At 33.9% G+C, this 22,058-nt stretch overlaps 1 protein-coding gene across 6 annotated transcripts in view; it reads right to left on the bottom strand.

The window, feature by feature from the left end:
- LOC118188676 (cyclin-dependent kinase-like 1) overlaps positions 1-22,058 on the bottom strand; it is a 121,267-nt gene that overhangs the window by 50,003 nt on the left and 49,206 nt on the right. For 3 of the 6 annotated variants that reach the window (XM_085818313.1, XM_035359172.2, XM_035359173.2), the window contains 3 exons: positions 11,328-11,536; positions 1,234-1,355; positions 1,037-1,109 (listed from right to left, as the gene is read on the bottom strand). In XM_085818313.1, the coding sequence (XP_085674439.1) occupies positions 1,037-1,109; positions 1,234-1,355; positions 11,328-11,536 (404 nt within the window). The remainder of the gene's footprint in view (positions 1-1,036; positions 1,110-1,233; positions 1,356-11,327; positions 11,537-22,058) is intronic. The other 3 variants (XM_085818314.1, XM_035359170.2, XM_035359171.2) reach the window with 1 other exon arrangement.

The following is a 22,058-nucleotide window of genomic DNA, read 5'->3' as shown; positions in this document are numbered from 1 at the left end:
TTTCACTGTAATGATGAAACTTTTTTTTCTTTTAAATTCTCTATCTTAAGCTGATTGTTCAAGAAAATAGAGTATATATTAACATCTCAGGTAAAAATAATAATTGTTTTAAATAGTTGAGAAGGCAATGAGGAAGAGAAAGTTTTTTAAAATATTCCCTAATGATGTCAATTGTTTTATATTTGATCTCTAAGGGCTACATTGAAATTTCATTGTCTGAAATGCTATTTTTTATTTTATTACATGGTCCACCATTAGACACTGCACGAAAAGGGAAGAATGTCCTTGGTCTCCGTTCCCTGGGCCAAGAATGTTCGAATATTAATGTTGTATCTAACAGCCGAGAGGATGAAAATGGTTCTTAGGCAGAACAGAAATATATTGGGTTCCTGTTTCCAACTGCAGCTCAGAAGATTAGATTGCACAGGAAAGGTTCAAGGAATATTTCGAATACTGTAACACTTCCCAAACAAAGTCCAGTAATTTGAGTCGTTAAAGCAGCATAATATCCGACATTATCATGAGAGATGGTAACATCTATTCGCCTTTGAAGTGGTGGCCGTTTAATTAATAGCTTTCCTCTCAGCCATCCCATCTGCTGGCACTAGAGGTTTGCATTTATCTTTTAGTTCATTAACGATACTCTACTGCCAGTATTTCAGGCATACGTTTAGTTCATTGGCGTTCACCATGTAAGATTATTGTCCTGTCATCCTCATACTTCACAAAAACATTTTAAGAGGCATTATTGTTTTTCAAGTTGATGGCACAGTTCTGCAACTCATTATTCATTTATTTAGTGCTTGACATTAAAACTCATACTCATTTCTCATCTTCTATTATGATTTCTTGAATTGCAATTTAAGAACTAAATTTATAAATACTTTAGAATATTAATAGAATGGTAAAGCTTTATATTTTTCTGCGTGAGTTTTTTATTTCCCTGCGAATTTTTATAAATGATTTCCTTTCTGATTCCTCTTGGAATTAATTCTGTGTCAGTTTGAGATGTGTTATAATATTTACATATACTTACATTATGTTGATGGCAGAAGTTGATAGCTTGGATTGTTTGCCATAATATCCGTTTCGTGAGCATTTCGGGAACTCTGGTTCAAAGAACAGACAGAAAAGTCAACAAAATATCTCATACATATAACAAAAAGAACACTTTACAAATATGGAACCGAAAAGTAATTCCTTGTGTGTACTTAAATGGGAAAATAAGCTTACCCTTTCGGATGTTTTTCAAGAATATCTAGAACAGTGTGATCGCAATATTCAAAAACGAGGTGCAGTTTCCGTTTTCTTCTGAATACCTCAATAAGATTCACCAAATTGGGATGCTTCAGTTGCTGTAGAAAACAAAATATACACAATTACGTAATTTGTATTCATTAGCGCATTTGTTATTTCGTGAAAAGTAAAACAAAATTAACAATTCAGGGGTTAAAAATATCTACAAGCTAGATTTTTTATTCTTTCTGTCAGTTACATTAGATTAGTTCACCACAGAGTTAATCATTCAGGCTGCTTGGAAAATAGCCAAGTTTTAGATCTAATATCTTTCAATGCATCAACGAGATCTCTAATAGTCATTTATGCGGCCTGGCAGTTGGCAGATTTGAGAACTGTTCTTATTCTGTGGAAGGTAAAAAGTTTAAATTTATTTTTCAAATTTAAATACAACAATGATCATTAATGCAATTAAACTGTTTAGGAAATATGTGTTTAAATATTTTTAAAAAATAACAGCAATTTACAGCTTTATTTTAGCTCTTTATCTCTCAAATTATATTAGTGCATTGTTTAGCAGAATAAAACATGAACTACCTAGAAGCAATATGGTTCATAATAATTTTAAAATTACCAGTAATAATCTATTTTAAATGTCATTTGTAATATAATAAATTATGTATGACTGACATTTCTTTATAAAAATAAATATCATTAGTGTAATTAGCAAAATGTGTTGAAGGTGTATTTGGTTTTTGGAGAGAGAAAGTGAAAAATCAATTATTATTAAAACATTTCCTTGGCAAGTTACAGAATTATTGTACTGGAATGTTGTTGAAACTACAGTTAAGCGGAAGTATACATTGTTGTTTTGACTGTAGTTTAATAAAATTTCTTCTCCCTTTGTAAACACAAGTGAAGTTGGAGATAGATTTAAGTTGTTGTTTTGTTTTGCAAAAATTCGATCAGTTAAGCTATTTGATTTATAAAGCAATAATTTACTAAAGACAGATTCACAGCAAGAATAACTCATGTTTTTAATTGAAAACTTTATATTAGCCGCAGATTAATTCATTTTCTAACTTCAATGAAAAACGAACTAGCTATTGTTGCCAACTGCATTTTAATTCGCAAAGGAACATAATAAAACCTAGGGTGTTTAGATATTTTTAGAATGTTTTTGGGGCTATTTAATTGTTGTTTAAAATATAAAGAGTATTTTTTAAATGTTCGATCTCATAGCCTTTTTTCTGACTATAAGACTGCAACATGATTTAAATGATCAACGGGCTCTTCTTGAAGTTTTCCGGGCTATCGAATTCCATCCTCCTTCATTATTTTCAAGAACCCATCAAATGTGGTGGATTTGCGCTTAGAAAGAGTTCTTTTCAAGAGATCAGAGGTAAATTAGTCCATCCGTGAAACATCAGGGGACTTCGCAGAAAACATTGAAAAAATACACATGTCTTAATTTTTTTCAAGTTTTTTGAATAGCAGTCTTCAATTTTTTAAAGTATGCAGTGATACTTTTCTAAATATGATGATTTCTTTGTCCTGATAAAGTTTCACTCTTTGAAAGTCATTGGAATAAAGAAATATAATTTCTTCTGTAAATATAGGACATAATACTTCCTCTTGATAGTACGTTGATTTTAAAATTTTTTTCCACTCCTCGTATTTTTAATTTCCCATAGTAAGAGAATCCTACGAGAATCATAAACTCCTTGTTGAAATTTGCTTTGCATTAACGAAACCAGGTTTGTACAATAATTTATTTTCCTTTCCCATAATAATATGATTTAGGTAAACCCGTGCTTCGTCAAGGGTCACAGTGTATTTTCATTTAGTTCCAGCTGAATAGTTTTCATACAGGGTTCTATGTTTTGCGTTGAGCCACATGCCTTTGCAAAAGCTGGTGGACATTATATTTTTTAGTTTTATAAAATCGTAAATTTTGGTTTATTATTTTATTTTTTGTTGATGCAGATGTGTTTAAAGATTTCACAACTGATTTCTACGTCAGTGGATTTTGTTTTCTTATCAAAGATTTAACAGTAGAAACAGTACGTACCTTTGTCAGAGATTAGTTTGGAGACTTTTCTCCATGTAGAAGGTATTTCTCCCGCTTTCCAAGCGTCCTTCGTGGTGTAGTGGTTCTGCACGCTGGCCCGGTATTCCAGAGGTCCGTGGTTCGATTCCCGGCGAAGGCGTTAATAATTTTTCATCTCTCCGGCCTCCAAAAAATATCCTAATGACTCTACAGTGGCGTCCGAACTAAAAGGGTTGTGGATGATGATTCTCCACACCCAGGATTTGGCGACTAGGTCCCCTAAAACCCTAGTCGCCCTTTAAAAAGGAGAGTATATAAGGTATTTCTCCCGCTTTCCAAGCGTCCTCCGTGGTGTAGTGGTTCTGCACGCTGGCCCGGTATTCAACCTTGTTACTCTAGAGTCTTCCCCGCCGTGATGGTATATAATTCCATTTGGTTCATGTCCGTGGTCGGAAAACATCATAGCGGTGCACTCACTCACTCCAGAGGTCCGTGGTTCGATTCCCGGCGAAGGCGTTGTTAATTTTTCATCTCTCCGGCCTCCAAAAAATATCCTAATGACTCTACAAAGTAATGAAGCTGTTCACTGCCACGCCTCTCGAATTAATTTCTACCTTTTCGTTGCCCTGCGTTGGCAACACGCTTTTGAGATTTGTCGTTTGTAGGATTCGGTCGCTAAAAGCGTAGCTGGCCTGTAACGGTTGTAATTATTATTTTATGCTTATCTGTACTCCTGAATTATTACTAAATGTTTACGTGTTAATGTTATATTATTAAATGTATTCAGTTTGGTTGAAATAGACCGAGAGTGACTGAATTTATTAAGTATAATCAAAGTCGAAACTGCGTCATCCATGTCGGCGCCATTCTAATACGAGGTACGTAAACATCATTTGGAGGCACCGACGAGATAATATCAAGAATTCGTCAGCAGTTCAAATAGAGATAAGTGATGATTTTTTAGTTCGATTTACATCTAAATTTGATTCTTGAAGTTTTATATCTATTTTGTATTGATTTTGATTTTGAACTTGAATACTTTGATTACTTATTATGGATCAAGCTACTGTCATTAGATTGCGTGGTAGGGCAAAAGCGGCCTTCACAAGGCTTCAGAATACTATTTCTTCCGATTTATCTAAAAATGAAGTAATTTTGCATCTGGAGCGCTTAGAGAGGATTTATTCAGATTTTGATAAATTTGATGCCCAATTACCAGAAGAACAGTCAGAAATTGAAGATTTTGAATCGAAGTATTTTGGTTTGAAACTTCAGTATCAAAATTTATTAGATGTATTAAATGTGGCTAATTTGCCAAATGTTACAGGAAATTCTAATATTAGTAACTTTAAGTTACCTAAGTTGAATATTCCTATTTTTTCGGGTAACTTTAATGACTGGATGAATTTTAAAGATTTGTTTGTTGCAACAGTGCATAATACTTCTTTATCGAATATACAGAAATTTCAGTATTTAATCGGATCACTTGCTGATGAACCAGCTTCTATAATTAAACATAGTCCGTTATCAAATAATTCTTATGAAGAAGCATGGGCAAAATTGCTCGCTAGGTACGATAAAAAGAAACAAATCGTACAATCGTTAATTAAAACATTTATGGATCAAAAATATATTTCACAGGTTGATAATGTTAATTTACGGCAATTAGCTGATACTTCCGATGAAGTTATCAGAGGTTTAAAAGCTCTTGGTGACAAAGCAACTTCTACGGATCCATGGTTAATATTTATGTTGCTTCAAAAGGCAGATTCAGAAACTCGAAAGTTATGGGCACAGAAAACAGCGGAAGATGATTTTCCTACATTGGAATCATTTTTTGAATTTTTAAATTTAAGGTGTTCTTCTCTCGAAATTATCATAAATAAAGAAGCGGAAGCTAAAGTTGTTGATAAAAGTAGTAATGTTAGTTCTAAAACATTACAGAATTCTAAATTTAGTAATACTAAATGTTCGAAATGTAACGGACTTCATGCGTTATATAAATGCGTTAAATTTAAGAATTTGGATGTTACTGCTAGAAAGAACTTTGTGAAAAAACGAGGATTGTGTTTTTTATGTTTAAATTCACATCTAATCAAAAACTGTAATTCACAGTTAAAGTGTAATTTGTGTAATTCAAAAACACATAATAGTTTGTTGCATGAATATATTAAAGCTAACAACGTACAGCTTTTAAAAGCGCCAAATGAAAACGAAAGCACTCCAGAGCGAATTTCGAATGAATCATGCGAGGGTCAAGGTCAGGTAGTTGTCAGTAATACGATTCAAAATTGCAACTCGGCGATTTTGCCTACAGTTCTCGCACTCGCATTTTCATCCAGTGGCGAAGCTATCGAAATTAAATTATTGCTGGATTCCGGAAGTGAAAGTTCGTTTATTTCTGAACGAGCTGTTCGAAGATTAGGATTAAAAAGAACAAATAAAAGGTTACTTTTGCGTGGAATTGGCGGAGTGCCAGCTTCCACAACTCGTGGGTTTTGTTGATTTTAAAGTTCGGTCAAAGATAAATAATCAAGTAATTGACGTTAACGCATACATTTTGGATAGATTTGCCATTGCCGGAACAAGTGATTAATGTAAAGCATATAGAATACATTAAATCTATTCCGTTAGCGGATCCGAATTTTGCTCAACCCAAAGAAATTGATTTGATTTTAGGAGCTGATTATTTTTTCTCCGTTTTAAGATGTGGCCAAATATATGGTTCGAAAAATGAGCCTGTAGCTCAAAATACAATTTTCGGTTGGGTGATTGCTGGGAAGGTCGGAAATAATATGGAAGGCCCAAAAACAGCAAATGCACACTTCATAAAGTTAGAAGATAATATAAATATTGATTACGAACTTAAACGTTTCTGGGAAATGGAGGATATTGTCGATGTTGGGAAGAAGGAATTTCTGACACCTGGGGAACAATTTTGTGAAACACATTTTCAAAACACTCATGCTGTTAATTCAGATGGGCGATTTGTTGTAAAACTTCCATTTTATAAATCGCATTTGAAGTTGGGGGATTCAAAACCGGCAGCAATTTCTAGGTTGCGTTCCATGGAACGAAAATTCAAAGATAATCCGGAATTTGAAAAACAGTATAAAGATTTCATACGTGAATATGAACAGTTAGGACATATGACTGTGATTAATGATGATTTATCTAACAGATCGGATACAGAAAAGTTTTATCATCCTCATCATGCGGTAATTAAACCTTCTAGCACAACGACAAAATTAAGAGTAGTTTTTGATGCATCCTGCAAATCTGAAAATGGTATATCATTGAATTCTCTTTTAGGGGTAGGTCCGAAATTACAAAGAGATATTTTTTAGATTTTGATTAATTTTCGATTTCCTAAAATTGTTTTCACAGCCGATGTGGAGAAGATGTATCGTCAGGTGATGGTAGCCCCTGAAGATCAGAATTATCAATTGATACTTTGGCGATACAATTCCAGTGATAAAATGCGCACGTACAAGTTGAAAACAGTTACTTATGGTCTTTCCTCTGTTTCATTTTTAGCAACTCGATGTCTGAAGCAGATAGCTTTAGAGTCTAAAGAGGAATCAGATGTATCTCGTATATTGCAAGAGGATATGTATATGGACGACTTATTGTCGGGTGCAAATACAGTTGATGATGCAGTATTTGTCTGCAAGAAAATATCTTCAATTTTACATGCACGTGGTTTCGATTTGAGGAAGTGGAATTCAAATTCTGTAGAATTCTTAACTGAATTTAAGGAACATTGTTCATTGAATTCTGATTTTGAGATATCTCCTAATTCGAGTTCGAAAGTCTTAGGACTTTTTTGGAATTCAACTACTGATACCTTCAGTTTTAAAGCTACACTGCACATCAACGCACCTATAACAAAAAGACGCATATTAGCAGAATCTGCTCGCATTTTCGATCCTTTAGGTCTCTTATCTCCTTGCACTATATTGATTAAAATATTCTATCAAAAACTATGGTTAGTTAAAGGCGACTGGGATTCAGTTGTTCCCCAGCATATCTCAGATGATTGGTTTAAATTTCAAGAGACATTCAGTCAAATCAATAATTGTGAAATTCCGAGATGTGAGTGAGTGCACCGCTATGATGGCTTCCGACCACGGACATGAACCAAACGGAATTATATACCATCACGGCGGGGAAGACTCCAGTAACAAGGTTGAATATTATAAACTAATAACAGTTTTTACATATTGTTAACTGCAAGGCACTAAGCGTTATTCTGGTTATCTGCTTTAAGTTCTGAACTTTTGAAACATTATAATATTATCCACGGTTGTTTCTGCTTAGGCAGTGTTCTGAGATTTTCTCTATTTTATCAAGGGCTATTCTGTTTTTGAGTGTGTTAGTCGTCCACATTGCCCAGGCACAGTCCTCTGGTTTCTTCAAGTGCCAGGTTCTTGTATGTACACAATGGAAGTAATAATGGTCCGTGTCGCCTTCCTCTCCGCATTCGCAGAAAGGAGTATCCCTAAGTCTGAATCTGTTCAGGTATACTGGGAATGGTCCATGACCTGTCAAGAACTGTGTTAGGATAGCACAGTGGGTCTTTATTTCCATGTTAACTTTTGGCAGTAAGCGAAATGTCCTTCGTCCTACCTCTGCCTCTGTCCATCTACTTTGCCAATTTTGTAGCAGACTTGTCAAAGTTGTTCGCTTAATATGAGACCAAGGAAGTTTAGTTGGTCTTTCTAATATATCCGTACAGTTGGCTGCCTGCTTGGCCAGTAGGTCAGCGGCTTCATTGCCTTGAATCCCTGTGTGAGCGGGAACCCATTTTAGGCATACTTACAATGGACAGTGTTATCCAACTACATGGATTTTCTGATGCATCTTCGCAGGCTTATGCAGCAGCCATTTACTGTCGCCAAAGGTGCAATGGTACGGTTAAGGTTAATCTTTTGGTATCAAAGACTAAAGTCGCGCCTATAAAGCAAGTATCCATTCCTCGATTAGAACTCTGTGCTGCGTATTTGTTGACCAGATTAATGCGATCTCTATTGAACATTTTAAAGAAGTTTGATTTTGAAATCTTTGCGTGGACGGATTCCAAGGTAGTTTTGTCTTGGCTATCAGCTCATCCACGTAAGTGGAAAACTTTTGTGGCAAACAGAACATCTCAAATCATAGAAGTGATACCTATTAAACATTGGAATCATGTTCCCTCTAAACAGAATCCTGCAGACATTGCTTCTCGTGGTGCTGAACCTCAACTCCTACCAAATTGTACTTTGTGGTGGAATGGTCCACCATGGTTGCGTCAGGAAGAGGAAAAATAGCCTGAATATGAATTAAAATCTGAAGATGATGCTGAAGTAAAGGCCGAACAAAGATCTGATCCTATTTTTATTTCTCATATACGTGAATCGAATGATTTATTAGCTAATTTGTTCGAGCATTATTCTTTGCGTTGTAAAATTGTTCGTATTCTGGCTTACTGCCAAAGATTTATTACTAATTGCAAGAAGCATCATGTTACTCAGAACATTTCACGTAGTGGCATTAACTCCAGCTGCCTTATGCCGCTAACATTTCTAGAGATTCGAGTAGCAGAAAATTTCATTATTCGTTGGATTCAGAATCATCATTTCAAAGATGATTTACAATGTATTAAAGAAGAGAAACCTTTACCCAAGAAGAGCCAACTACGTTCTTTGTATCCATTCGTAGATAAAGATGGTCTCTTACGGGTGGGAGGACGTCTTCGAAATTCATCTTTAGCATTTAACATCAAACATCCTGTCATACTTCCTTCTCGACATAAATTTAGCGAATTACTAGTGAAAGAACTTCATATTACTTACCTTCATGCTGGTCCTTCTTTATTATCACACCTCATCAGACAATCTTACTGGATAATTGGAGGAAAGAAGTGATACGCAGTTGTGTCAACCATTGCTTAATATGTCATCGATTTAAAGCTGCTTCAAATCCGCAATTGATGGGTGACTTACCTGAACATCGTGTGACTTTGGAACGACCTTTTTACGCATCTGGTGTGGATTACGCTGGTCCTATTACCATGAAATTTAATAAGGGTCGTGGCTCTAAAACAACGAAAGGCTATATAGCTCTGTTTGTTTGCTTGTCGACTAAAGCTGTGCATATAGAAGTAGTCAGTGACCTGACGGCAGACTCGTTTATCGCTGCACTTAGACGTTTCATTTCACGTCGCGGTGCACCACGGCACATTTACAGTGACAACGGTACCAATTTTGTGGGAGCATGCCGAAAACTACAAGAACTAAATCAGATTTGGTCTTCCTTGTATGCAACAGAATCGGTTTCCCGAGAACTAACTAAATCATCTATTGAATGGCATTTTATACCGCCTGCTTCGCCCCACTTCGGAGGAATATGGGAAGCCGGCATTCGCTCAGCGAAATTTCATCTGAGAAGAGTATTGAAAGAGACTCTTTTAACCTACGAAGAGTTGTCAACACTACTTACCCAGATCGAGGCTATTTTGAATTCACGTCCACTTACTTACGTGAACGATACTGATATTGACTGTATTAATGTTTTAACCCCTTCTCATTTCATTACAGGTGATACTTTAACTTCCTTTCCAGAGAGCCATCAGAATTTATGCACAAGGAGTTCTAGGTGGGAACTTGTACAGAATCTACATCTGGGATTTTGGAGGCGATGGAAAAAGGAATACTTGACTTCGCTTCAGCAGAGATCCAAGTGGCAGTACAACAGACCCAATCTAAAAATCGACACGGTGGTTCTTATCATCCAAGATGGATCTCCACCGCTAGCTTGGCCTATTGGACGGATCATCGATGTCCATCCGGGCAAGGACGGCTTAGCTCGCGTAGCCACTGTCAAAACTAAAACTGGTGTTTTCAAGAGAGGAATTAATAAACTTTCACCTTTGCCTGTGTATCAGGACTAAACCTGATAGGGTGGGAGTATGTTCACTGCCACGCCTGTCGAATTAATTTCTACCTTTTCGTTGCCCTGCGTTGGCAACACGCTTTTGAGATTTGTCGTTCGTAGGATTCGGTCGCTAAAAGCGTAGCTGGCCTGTAACGGTTGTAATTATTATTTTATGCTTATCTGTACTTCTGAATTATTACTAAATGTTTACGTGTGAATGTTATATTATTAAATGTATTCAGTTTGGTTGAAATAGACCGAGAGTGACTGAATTTATTAAGTATAATCAAAGTCGAAACTGCGTCATCCATGTCGGCGCCATTCTAATACGAGGTACGTAAACAGAAGCTTTTTCTCATTCGAAGCTTTTTCTTTTTCCGATTAATAATGTTGCTCATTTTGTGCTTAGAAATTTTAATACCACGCATTTCACTATGTTTCTGAATTATGGAATGGAAATATTTCTCTTCAGAAAGCGCAAAAACCTATCCTTCAATCCACAACATGTTTACATGCGACATTTTGCAAGCAGAATGTGTTTACGCTACTTCTCATTTCAAATGATAAGCTTTTGTCAGAAATGATTTTCCAAAGCTTTTGCTTTTTTTAATTCTTGATATAAATCGTTCTAAAAATATGCAAACAGCTTCTGGACTGTGATGTCTGGACTACAACTTCTATGTTATTTATTGTAGGAATAGTGCCTTAATAAAGTTAAACTAAGATTCAACAAGACTGCAGCCAGCTTGGTTGGTCTAATTTAGACGCAGAACGAACTCTTTCCTCTGCGTAATAAATTCAACACAGTAAGCTTAATATATCAGAAGGTTCATGCATTCAAAGTAAAACAAAAGTAATGCAATTTGAGAAACTGGGCTAAGAAATTTGCAGGTGGAAACAATAGAAAAAAATTCAGTAAATAACATTATTGCTTACTGATCAGTCATTTATTTTTTGCCGTTTTATTACTTTGATGGGTAAAGTGATTTTCACATGATAAATATTTAAAAAAGGGGGGGAAAGATGTGATGTGGATAGGGCAAAGCAAATAGTTCTGATTTGTAATATAATAAGTGAGTACAGTAGGTGATGACAGAAATTAACCAAAATGAAATAAAAAATATACCTTTAGCATCCGAATCTCCCTCAGGGCTATCTTCTTAATGAGTGGGTCGTCCTCGGTCTCAACATATTTTTTAATAGCCACTAGCTGACCCGTCTCCCTGCTCCTGCATTTGAACACCACTCCGTAAGAACCCTCTCCGATCTTCGATACCTTTTCGTAGCGTTCCATCACCTGCTTCGGGCGACGATCCGGGCAACTGAAACAGAAAACTGAGGCAGCTAGAATGATTTGTCTTTTGTTTACTACATTTATAATTCATGCATGACCTGAACATCGAAAGCAAGATTCACCTACGCAAAACAAATGCCGTTCTTACATAGCAAAGTATATTTCCGTACACAACACTTCCGTTCATTAGAGCAATTCACTCAACATAAATTTACATAATGCAATAAATTGTTATTTACTCACATTTTTAAACAAACGTAACAATCATTTTGTTTATTACCTGATTCAAAATATATTTTGAAGTACAAACAGAAATGAGAAACAGTAAAAACTTTCCACTTTTTGTGAGACGTAATTCATTATTTATTGTTTCCTTTTCAGGAATTCTCCTAGTTTTTTTTTTCGCGTTTTGTTTTTATAAGTTTTAAAACAAATATTTTCTTAAAACTACTGGAACTGCAGTTCTTTTCCCTTTCTCTAGCATAATTAGTGGCAGGTGGCTTTAATGGGCTTGATATGAAATAAATAATCCAATCCAGAACATAGTATGGTTACTGATTACTGAATTTCATAATATTATCACCAATAGCATAAATAACCACACTATATCAATACTTATATGAATAAAATATATGTAAGACATTGCTTGCCCTACATATAAAATCATGTATGTGCAAAGGGAAAAAACACCTTCTCATTCAAAGACAGAGGAAAAAAATCTAATTATTTAAAACAATTCTGCAAGATTTGAAGCATTATCTCACAGAGAATTTGAAAAAAAAAAAAAAAAAAAAGGAGTTTGGTTTTCACAGCCAGCAACAGACTGCTAAATGACACTAAACTGAAATTAGCAGATTTAGACTGTGGTATAAGTAAATAATTGCGAATAGAACCTTAAATTCAGGGTTTTTAAATTCCCTCTCCTCGTTTGAAGCAAATTTGAAGCGTCTGCCGTTTGTAAATTCAGTTTCTTAATTAAAAGAAGTGATACAAAAAATGAACACAAGCACTTATAAATACTGATTTGTAACAGGATATCAACGGAAGTCTTGAGCTAGAGCAGATATTCGCCAAAGCAATCGTTGTTGGGCTAACTTTGTGTCACAGTATTCTTAAGTGGTGAAGTTAGTTAGAAAGTGGTTAGAATACGAAAAAAAGAGGAGTTCCCATTTGTCTTAATAACGATGATTGAAACTTTTTGATTGAATTTTTCATTATTTCCTTTATGTTTATAGGATGTTTAGTTACTTTTACCCTCAAATAACTTTACTCAGAAAGTTAGTTTGCTTCAGTTCTGAATACACCTGCATCCAGAATTTTTCTTAAATTCCTGTACGGTATTCCTGTTTTAAACTGTTATCTTTATTGATCTCAAACAGATTTTGAAAAATTTTATTCGTTATTTCAATAGATTTATGTAGTGTTTTGTTTAGCAGTTTGATGTAGTTCCAGTAGTTTTAAATATTTTTATCCCCTTTTTTTTAATAATTTTACAATTTTTAGTCCACTTTTCTTAATTATTGCCGCGGCACCATTGGCATACTTTCGCCGCACACAGCTTGAGTATTGTGGAACTAGAGCATGGCTTACTTAACCAAAGTAATCTTGAACTAGGATATTTCGAGAAATACCAGAAATATTGTTTATTATTTAGTAAATATGTGCAAAACTAACATATATATAACTGTGCACTTTGAAGCAACTTCCATATAGATCTTGCATACAAAACAACAAGGGCATTACCTCATTTCCTGCGGTATAAAAGAGGAAAACGTCACATCCAAAATACGCAACAAATTTGCAAAAAATTAATGACCAGTTTTGTCTCAGCTAAATAACTCTCCGGATAATGATATTCTGAAATAGATATTTTATTTATCTGAGTTTATTTTTTTTTATTTCTTCCATGTTGCAATTTTTATGGCGGAAATTTTAATGAAAGTCTTTAAATGTAGAAACTTTTACACTAGTTTCCCATGTTCAAGAAAGGTCGTGCCTAATTCATGATTCTTAGTATCCTGTACAAATATTCCTCTGAGAAAAATTAGCATTAAATTTGAAACTGTATTTGCAGCTGATATTTTTCCTAGGTGACGTACGTGGAACAGCGAAATATTTTATAGGATACTCGATGAATAAACATTTAAGAGTACACAGGAACGTTTTATAACTTCTGTGCATTTGGAAATTGAAAATAATGTATAACGTCATGCTATAAAAGTGTTGAATGTTTTTAATCAGATATATCCTGAATCAAATGCAGTTTTAATGAAATCAATCTAATTAAAAAGTAGGAAATAATATTAAAAATACATCAATTGCTTTTAAAAAGCTTAATTTGTTAATCAATAACAAACAGCTAAGTTTGAAAGATAAACAGCTGATATTTTATGGAATGGCAACAGACTCGAATGAAAAGTGAAACAATGCAGTTACAGTGGAGAACATTTAAATTTAATCAGCTAAAAATAGAGCTTCGGGACTAATAGTCTTTTCGGGCTAAAATGTGTTTTTATACAAATCCTGTTACTTTGGTTTTTATTTCAGTAAGCTGCAAAAAACTGCAGATTCGTATATTTATTAAAGTATACTTCGATGATTTCCAATAATTTTAAAAGAAATAGAGAATTTTATCAAAACAATTCAACACTGTGGTTGCAAGGGCTCCGTAAAATAATAATATAAATTTACAGCTTCAATTTAGTATAATACTATGCATTAATTAATTAGAAACAATAGATCATTAATCACCAAAAATCCAGTTTTTGTTTTACAGTTACTGCCTAAACCTAATCTTACTATCTTAAATTAGGTCAATTACAAGCATGTAAAAATTACCTAATTCAATCTGTATTAAGAGTGTCACCATGCTTTGTTAATCATTAGTTAAAGCGTAATGAATATTTTAAGGCTAAAATATTTATTCCCGAGATTCATCGGAAAAAACTTGATTGTATTTTCATAGAACCCTCACATGCAAAGTGTAGAAATTATTCTCATTAAATTCTTCACCTCATTTATGAAAGTAAGTAAATGGAAGTGCATGTCTGAAATGAATATTTCTGGAGGTATTTTTCAATGCCTGGTGCACTTAATAATTTTTCTAGGACACAGTTTAATGCATACGTGAAGTAGGTCGCGTTGCATTACTCTTTGTTATTTTATTGTGAATTATATTTCCGTGTCTAACAATCTTGGACTCTCATATTCATATTAATATTCGAGAAATTCCTTAGGTAGAATAATTTTAACACCGTAAGACCAAATGAATAGATAAGGTCCTGCTCTACGTGTCTTGGCACACATTCCTTCTTGGTCGAGGTTAGTATCTAATTATATGCTATATTTAACTCAAAATTCCTAAGAAAGCTAGCCATGTCAAATTAATTTAGTAATTTATTATTTTAAGCAATACTTAGGTTAGTTCTTGAAAGTGAAATCTTCGCCTTGAATGCATTGTTTTTTTTTCACCCGTGAAAGTAAAATCAAAAGCAAACACTGAGATTTTTATCTTTCAGATTTCGCTGTTTTTTTAACTAGAAATAGATTGTTAATATGTTTCAAAAAATGTGATTGAAGCATTGTTGTGCAATTTTTTTTATTATTTAAAATATCTGACTCTCTTTATTCAATTACTCTTTATTTAATAGTTATATGTTTTGTATATTTTGGGGAAAAAGGAAACTATACTTAATGATAAAATACTTAATCATTTCTATTAAGACCGCATGAGAATATTAACCCTTTGTGCTTCTTATACAAAGAGGGCCAGCACAGGAGGAATGCTTTAATTTCTTACTTTTCTGTCACTTAAGTAACGACTGCAAAACCCACGAGAACTATTTGGCTAATTCCAAGTCAAGACAAGTTAGCATCCATCATACTGCTTCGGATGAGAATGCAGAGATTATTATTAAGCTTTTTGTAAAAGGAAACATAAAAAAAAAGTTGTATTTTAATAGGTGATGCGCTAGTGGCGAGTAACTAAAAAATGCTATATACTTGATGTTTGATTCAAATTAAAATTTCAGCGAAAGAGCTACTGCATAAATGTTTCGTATTTTTCTTATATGTAACATGAATACGAAGGGGTTTCCCTCAGGAAGTCTTACACGAAAGCCTTCTTCTCTTAAACAGATAGCGCTAATATATTTTACCATAATATACTAAATACCATTTCCGCCGGGAAACGAACCACGGATCTCTCAATTTCCTGCTTGATGCGCTTAACATTATACTTACAAGGGGACACTGAAAAGGAATTCCTTAAAAACAATAGTCTTAAAATAAAAAGTACATTTCATTGCATTTCTAATATTTTGTGCTGAAACATTTGGGTCTTGTTACCGCCACTAATCTCCGTGTTATCTATTCCACGAAATGTTTCAGGAAGTTATTGAAAGTTTTTTCATATTTTATTTTTTTATGATAGGTGCTATCCATTTTACGCTTATCTCACTACTAAGGCGAGAAGTGGTGTCCATTTTATTATGGAGGCGCTCTAATAGGCGGCCATTGTTACCTCCTATGAAGGGGCAGACAATTTACATCCATGCCATCTCCGAAATTCGAACCCGAAGCCTTCCGTACGGCAGTCAGAATCACTAACTACTTTCCCGTCTGGACAGAAGTTGTTGAAAGTTATATAATCAACACGGCAACTAGTTCCACTTTGCCCTTTCGGTGCCCTTTCTTTCTATACACATATACTCGTATATTCAATGTTCCACTTCATTCCGAAAATGCGAGGATTCAGATGGGAGCATGTCAATGTCAAAGGCTATGCACGGCTGTGTTTGCTTTATGAATTCAAATTGAGTGGGCTGTAATGTTGCCTTAGAGTTTGGAGAGGCAGAAAGGAGGAAGAGTGCAGTACGAAAGTCGTTCAGCCGATTCGCAATGGGATTTGAGAATATACAGGATAAGTCACAAGCTAGGTGTCGATCCACTATCGACGAAGCCTTGCTGAAAGAGGACATCGAGATTAATTCACATCCAAGGTGCAAGAAACTTGCACAAGATTTTTGAGTAGAGGAGGAAACCCTTTGATTGCAACTGCATAATCTTAGGAAGACATTAAAAGCTCAGTGCCGTATGTGCCGTATGTGCTCAAACTCCAGTGGCAGTGGCTCTTCGTTGATATCACGCAATAAGAAATCTTCATTCTTGGACAAGATATTGACATTTGATGATAAATGAGTATTATACAGTAAGCTCGAAAGTTAACATCATTGGTCGTGCCCTGGTCTGTGGTATTTGTCGCCAAACAGAACATTCATCAATAGAAGGTACTGCACTGTGTTTGGTGGACCAGGGTTGGTGTTGCGCAGTTTGAGTTCATACAGAGTAGCAAGTCAACAGGAAAGGAGTGATAATTCTTTAAGACAATGTCAGAATTCATACGCCAAAAACAACTCAGGAGGTCATGATACACTTAATTAGGAAATTTTACCTCAGCCACCATATTCATAAGACGTTGTTCCATCTGACTATCACCTGTTCTTAGTTGTGTTTAATCACTTGTGTGAGCAACAGTTTCGCAATCAAGATAATATTATGCATGCCATAGTTCAATATTTTTTCTCTGTTGACAAGAAAGTCTGCAAGTGTAGAACATATAAGCATGTAACTTGCTAGTAACAGGTAATTCAAACTGGAAGAGATTATTTTCTGAATAAAAATGAACTTCCACGAAATTAGTCTTTATTTCTCTCTAACAGCAATGGCAGGAAATCTTTCGTATACTTGATATTTTATGAGACAAACTATTGCATATACAACTGTTTTCAACTCTTTAAAAGACCTTACAACAATAAAAGTTAAAAGAATTCATAATCTTGGTGATTTAGAAGTACTATGAGTCAAAGGTTGTAGACAGAGATCTAACTAAGATTTAAAACTTTTGCCCTTTCTCCACCTTAAAGAGCTAGGGGTGCCACTTGTTGCAATTTTCTGCCAAAACATGATAAAAAAAAACGCATTAACTCTCAGCCGAATATAATAGCTTGCATCTTCAGTGATTTTTATTACCTTACGCTGTCTTATCATTCAAAACGATGTTTTCAATACTTTCGTAGTCCTAGAGTTATATCACTTAATTTCGAACAAAAGTATGAGATTTGATACAGTTTATATCTTATAGGATTTTTATGCGATACTGCGTATAATTTTCACTGCATCAATAAATATTTCTCTTTAATAATTTATTATATATTCTTAATTTCATTTCTAGAAACGAATCACATAGTTTTCTAGTAATAATTTTGCACATATGGTATGTTTTGATAAATATATGAGCTGATTTTTCCGAACTCTTAGTTAATAAAAGGTTCAATGTGAGAAATAGCTTCCTAATTTATATTAGTCGAATCAGAAAGAGCCATTTTATGAGGACAAAAAATTCCAGAAAACATCATTAAGCAAAATTTGGAGGGACATAAATACATATTTCTGAAGACAGTTTAAGTTAGCTAAACGTTCAAAGGCAAATTTTTAAATAATTTTTTTACGTCAACAAATATTAATACAGAAGCATGGTTTTCTAAATTTCTCATTTATATAACAGCTAAAATTCGAATTTTTTTATCAAATGAAATTTGATTCTATTCTTGAACGATGCTTAAAATCAACGATCTTGCCTTCCCATCAGGTAAGTGTGATTTAAATTTCTTAATTTTGGCATTTTTTTTCAATATGTTTTGTATATTACAAAACTAGTTCTCTTTCTTGATGTTCTTTACTGTTCAAAAATAATTTCTGATATAAAAATTTTTTTTATAAAGGGCCAGTGTAAAAATTTTAATTTTGTACATTTTTAGTAAAACGCGGCACATTGAGGCAGTTATTTCTGAGTTTAATTAACAGTAAGATTTTTATTTTTATTAAAAGTTTCGTCCTATTCTTAGCTCATGCCGTAGTTTTCTTTCAGACCAGAAAGTTGCTTAAAGTTATATGGCGTAATTTAAAAGTAGGAAATTAACCTCATCTAGAGACTATTGGGGCGTTTGTCACTTGAGCTGAACAGCTGCATTGACTGATAACCTAACGTAGACGAACCAAGTGATTTAAAAGGTCAGTTATTGTTTAGACCAAGTGAGTGTTTAACTTTGAATTACAGATTGCTTTGTAAAGATTTGAACTTTGTGAAGCTACAAACCTCGACTACAAAGTAACCTCGACTTTCTTAATTTCATTTGTATTTTAATTTGACACATTATTTCAATCTGACTTGCTTGGAGGACATGCTGATGTTTTATTTTGAAAATGAATTTTTGATCTCAGATACTGAAGTTTGCTTTAGATGGTTCTAGTTTCCAAGTCAAAAACTGACAGGAACTGGTCAATGAATTAAGGAGCATTTCGACAAAAATGAATCTTTTTTTTTTCCTGGGTTTTTCTGAGTTTGTTCATATTAAATTTGCATATGACAGAAATGAAGAGTTCGCTTCTTCCAAAAAGGAAAATGACTCGGTGAAGGAGACAAAATATTCTCACGGATGACAATTTTATGCAGTCAAAGATTTTTTTGTACCGTTTCGGTTCAAGTATATCCAGTTCACATGCTAACACATAATGGCTTTCAACCAGAAAATGTGATTAGTGCACCCTTTTTAATATATATTCCAAAACTATTGACACAAGTGCCTAGTGTAAGCTAGGCTTATACTGATGACTTGATGATAGCATAAGCTTTGGCTACTCCAAAAAATGTTGCCAAAGTTGTTGCTAATATAATAAAGTTAGGAAGACATTATTTGATGGAGCAGTTAAAGATCATACCGAAGTGAACACAATAGGATCGGTTATCAAACGTTTACCTTTTACTTTATACCGGCACCTTACATGTATGTTTGAAAAACCGTCAGAGAGGAGATGACTCCATTTATCTAAAAATAATGTTTGATTAAAAAAACCCTCACTTGAAAATATTATATAGGTAATATAGTGGGAAAGACCCAGAAAGGGTTATCTATTACTAAATGACGACTTGCTGGAGTGAAGCGAGAATGTGATCGAGGGGACTTAGCATAAAATTTATAATCTATAATCTAATCTCTGATATATTATCATTTCGAATCTTCAGGAAGGAGCTTTGATTTCACACAAAATGAATTGAGCTACCTTTGACTGGATTCTAGAGAGGGTAGAATTTAAATTAATTAAGAAAAAAGGGGTTTTTAAAAATGATATCAGAATTATAATTTGAATATCTATTCCTGATGTACCTAAAATTCTCCCTTATACACAAGGGCTATCTACCTAACGGATGGGATGCCTTTGTAGAAGACTTTCGCAGGAAAACTGGCTCATATTCAAGAGTTACATATGGGAAAAACCAACTATGAACCAGCCGATTTGCCTGAGTTGTTTGTTAGATAGTTTGAAGATTTTTGGTTACGTATACATAAAGAAAATTCTATAGTATCTTTTATACAATATGCTGTAGCCAGAGTTTGTTCTAATCTTTTCTCGTTTTTGTCATGGTCCAAACAGTTCAAATTATGACTGAAAGGTTAAGACAATTACTTGCCGCCCAGCAATATGTTTTTCGAGTCAGCCAGTTCGAAAAAGTCGCTTTTCCTCCCTAATTCTTTATCCGCTAACCAGGAAGCCTTATTCAGACTCGGAAAAGATTTGGTATTGTCGACTGAACTTAAAATATTTAACATCTAGTAGCAAGAAGATTATTCTGCAGTATACATAAACCCACCATAAAATTGAAAACCCTTCCACGCCCAAAAAAGACGCAAAACCTTTGCAAAGATATCAAAGAACCACTGCATTTGTATCAATTTAAGGAATAATTAGGAATATAATGCAAAGTAAAAATGGAGAAAAATTGATAGACGAAATTAAAAACAAATGATGGAATGACTCAGATTTTAAAATACCTGCTGTTATTATATCGGCTACTGTAGCGGCCTTCAGACTTGGAGCGAGGCATGATTAGCTCACAAAACATAGCCACTGGAAAGGAATTTATAGTGATTCCAATATTAAACATTATGTTTACAGGATATAGTCATGGACGGTGAATACTAACTTAATTTTCCTGTATGGGAAACGGGGAGAGGCTTGATTTGTAGTTAATGGTAAGCCAGAGAACCGACGCGGTGCAATTTAGTTTAAATGTTAACTAAATTGCACATTAAAAATTAAATAATTTAAAATTAAATAAATTAATTTAAGTTTAAATGTTATCATTGTTTCAAATCTCTCTTATATTATCACATTTTTATTAGTTTATTTGTATTGTTTTATTGTTCGGTTCAATTCCATGAATCATTCTTCTGACGTATTGAGGATAATTGTGTACATCAAGTGCTTTTGTCATAAAATATACAACTAATTAACATATTTTACTGGCGTTTTTTGCTAATAAATAAATAGTTGTCAAAAGTGAAATTTTGCCAACAAATAAAAATAAATCTTAATGATGTAAGGTTGAATGTTCATTTTAAATTAATTTGGCACCACAAAGGTTTAACGCTACCGAATCAGCCGTAATCTGAAAAACCATTCTTCCTCTTTCTAAGAATTGACCCATAAGTCTATAGGTCTACGACCAACTACTTAAGAAATATTTAGTCGCTCATACTTTCTTACCTCATATTGAAGTTATTATGACTACCTTCTAACTGATCGTAGTGAATTTATAGATTAAAAGGTTCAATAAAAGCAACATTTTTTTTGTTACCATAAAACTATACATACTCATAAACTCACGCTTGAACTGCGGAAGCACTACACTTACATTTAGTTTCATTTCCTGTATCTAGCATTACGCCTAGGTTAAGCCAGTACTCTTTTGTGAGGAAACGCCTTCTTTTAGAGGATTTATACGGGCACTTACTAGAAGCAAGAGGGGATCTTTTATTGCGCTTGGCAATGATACTCATGACTGATTCAGTGACTGGGGCAAAGTAAGAAGATTTAATGACAAATAAAATCTCGTTTAAAAGTCTTTAGGGCAGCGTAGTTATTTCAGATTTGTGGCTTAAACTTATTACTAACTTATTTTCAAACTTAAATACATTTTTAATAATTTTGGGGATACTCAGGTGTTTTCCCCCCTCCCTCCGAATTAAGACTGTTCTATGTAAGAAATTTTTATGCTTTAAAATCGTAAATTGCTTAGTAATTTCTAACTTTAAATATCTATGATGCTAGAAAACTCTTTTACTGAAGAACTGTTAATTTAAGTCCTTGAATCATAAAGAGTTAATGGATGTTGTTAACCACGTGCGTTAAATTTATATCACCTAGAAAAAACAATGTTTTGTCTGTTGAGGGATTTAATAAAACGGATGATATAAAAGGAATTATAATTAAAATGAACTTTTTGTTACTCCATTCGCGTAAATTTAAATAAATTTAAAATTTATATGCAACATATCTCACAGTAATTAATTTTTCCAGAATGATAACAAGTGCGTGAATTGCATAGCTGGTAAGAAGTACTTTCATAAAAGACATAAAAGTGGTAATCAAAATCGTCAAAGTAAAACAATTAACTTCATCTGAGAAAAGTCATCAGTGTGAAAGTATAAACTCGTATGATCT

The sequence above is a fragment of the Stegodyphus dumicola genome, chromosome 6 (genome assembly GCF_044657685.1).
Source record: "Stegodyphus dumicola isolate Sdum_Otavi_A_Nest chromosome 6, ASM4465768v1".
Lineage (NCBI taxonomy): Eukaryota > Metazoa > Arthropoda > Arachnida > Araneae > Eresidae > Stegodyphus > Stegodyphus dumicola.
The sequence above is the reverse complement of the archived record's forward strand: the minus strand, read 5'-3'. Positions and strand labels throughout refer to the sequence as shown.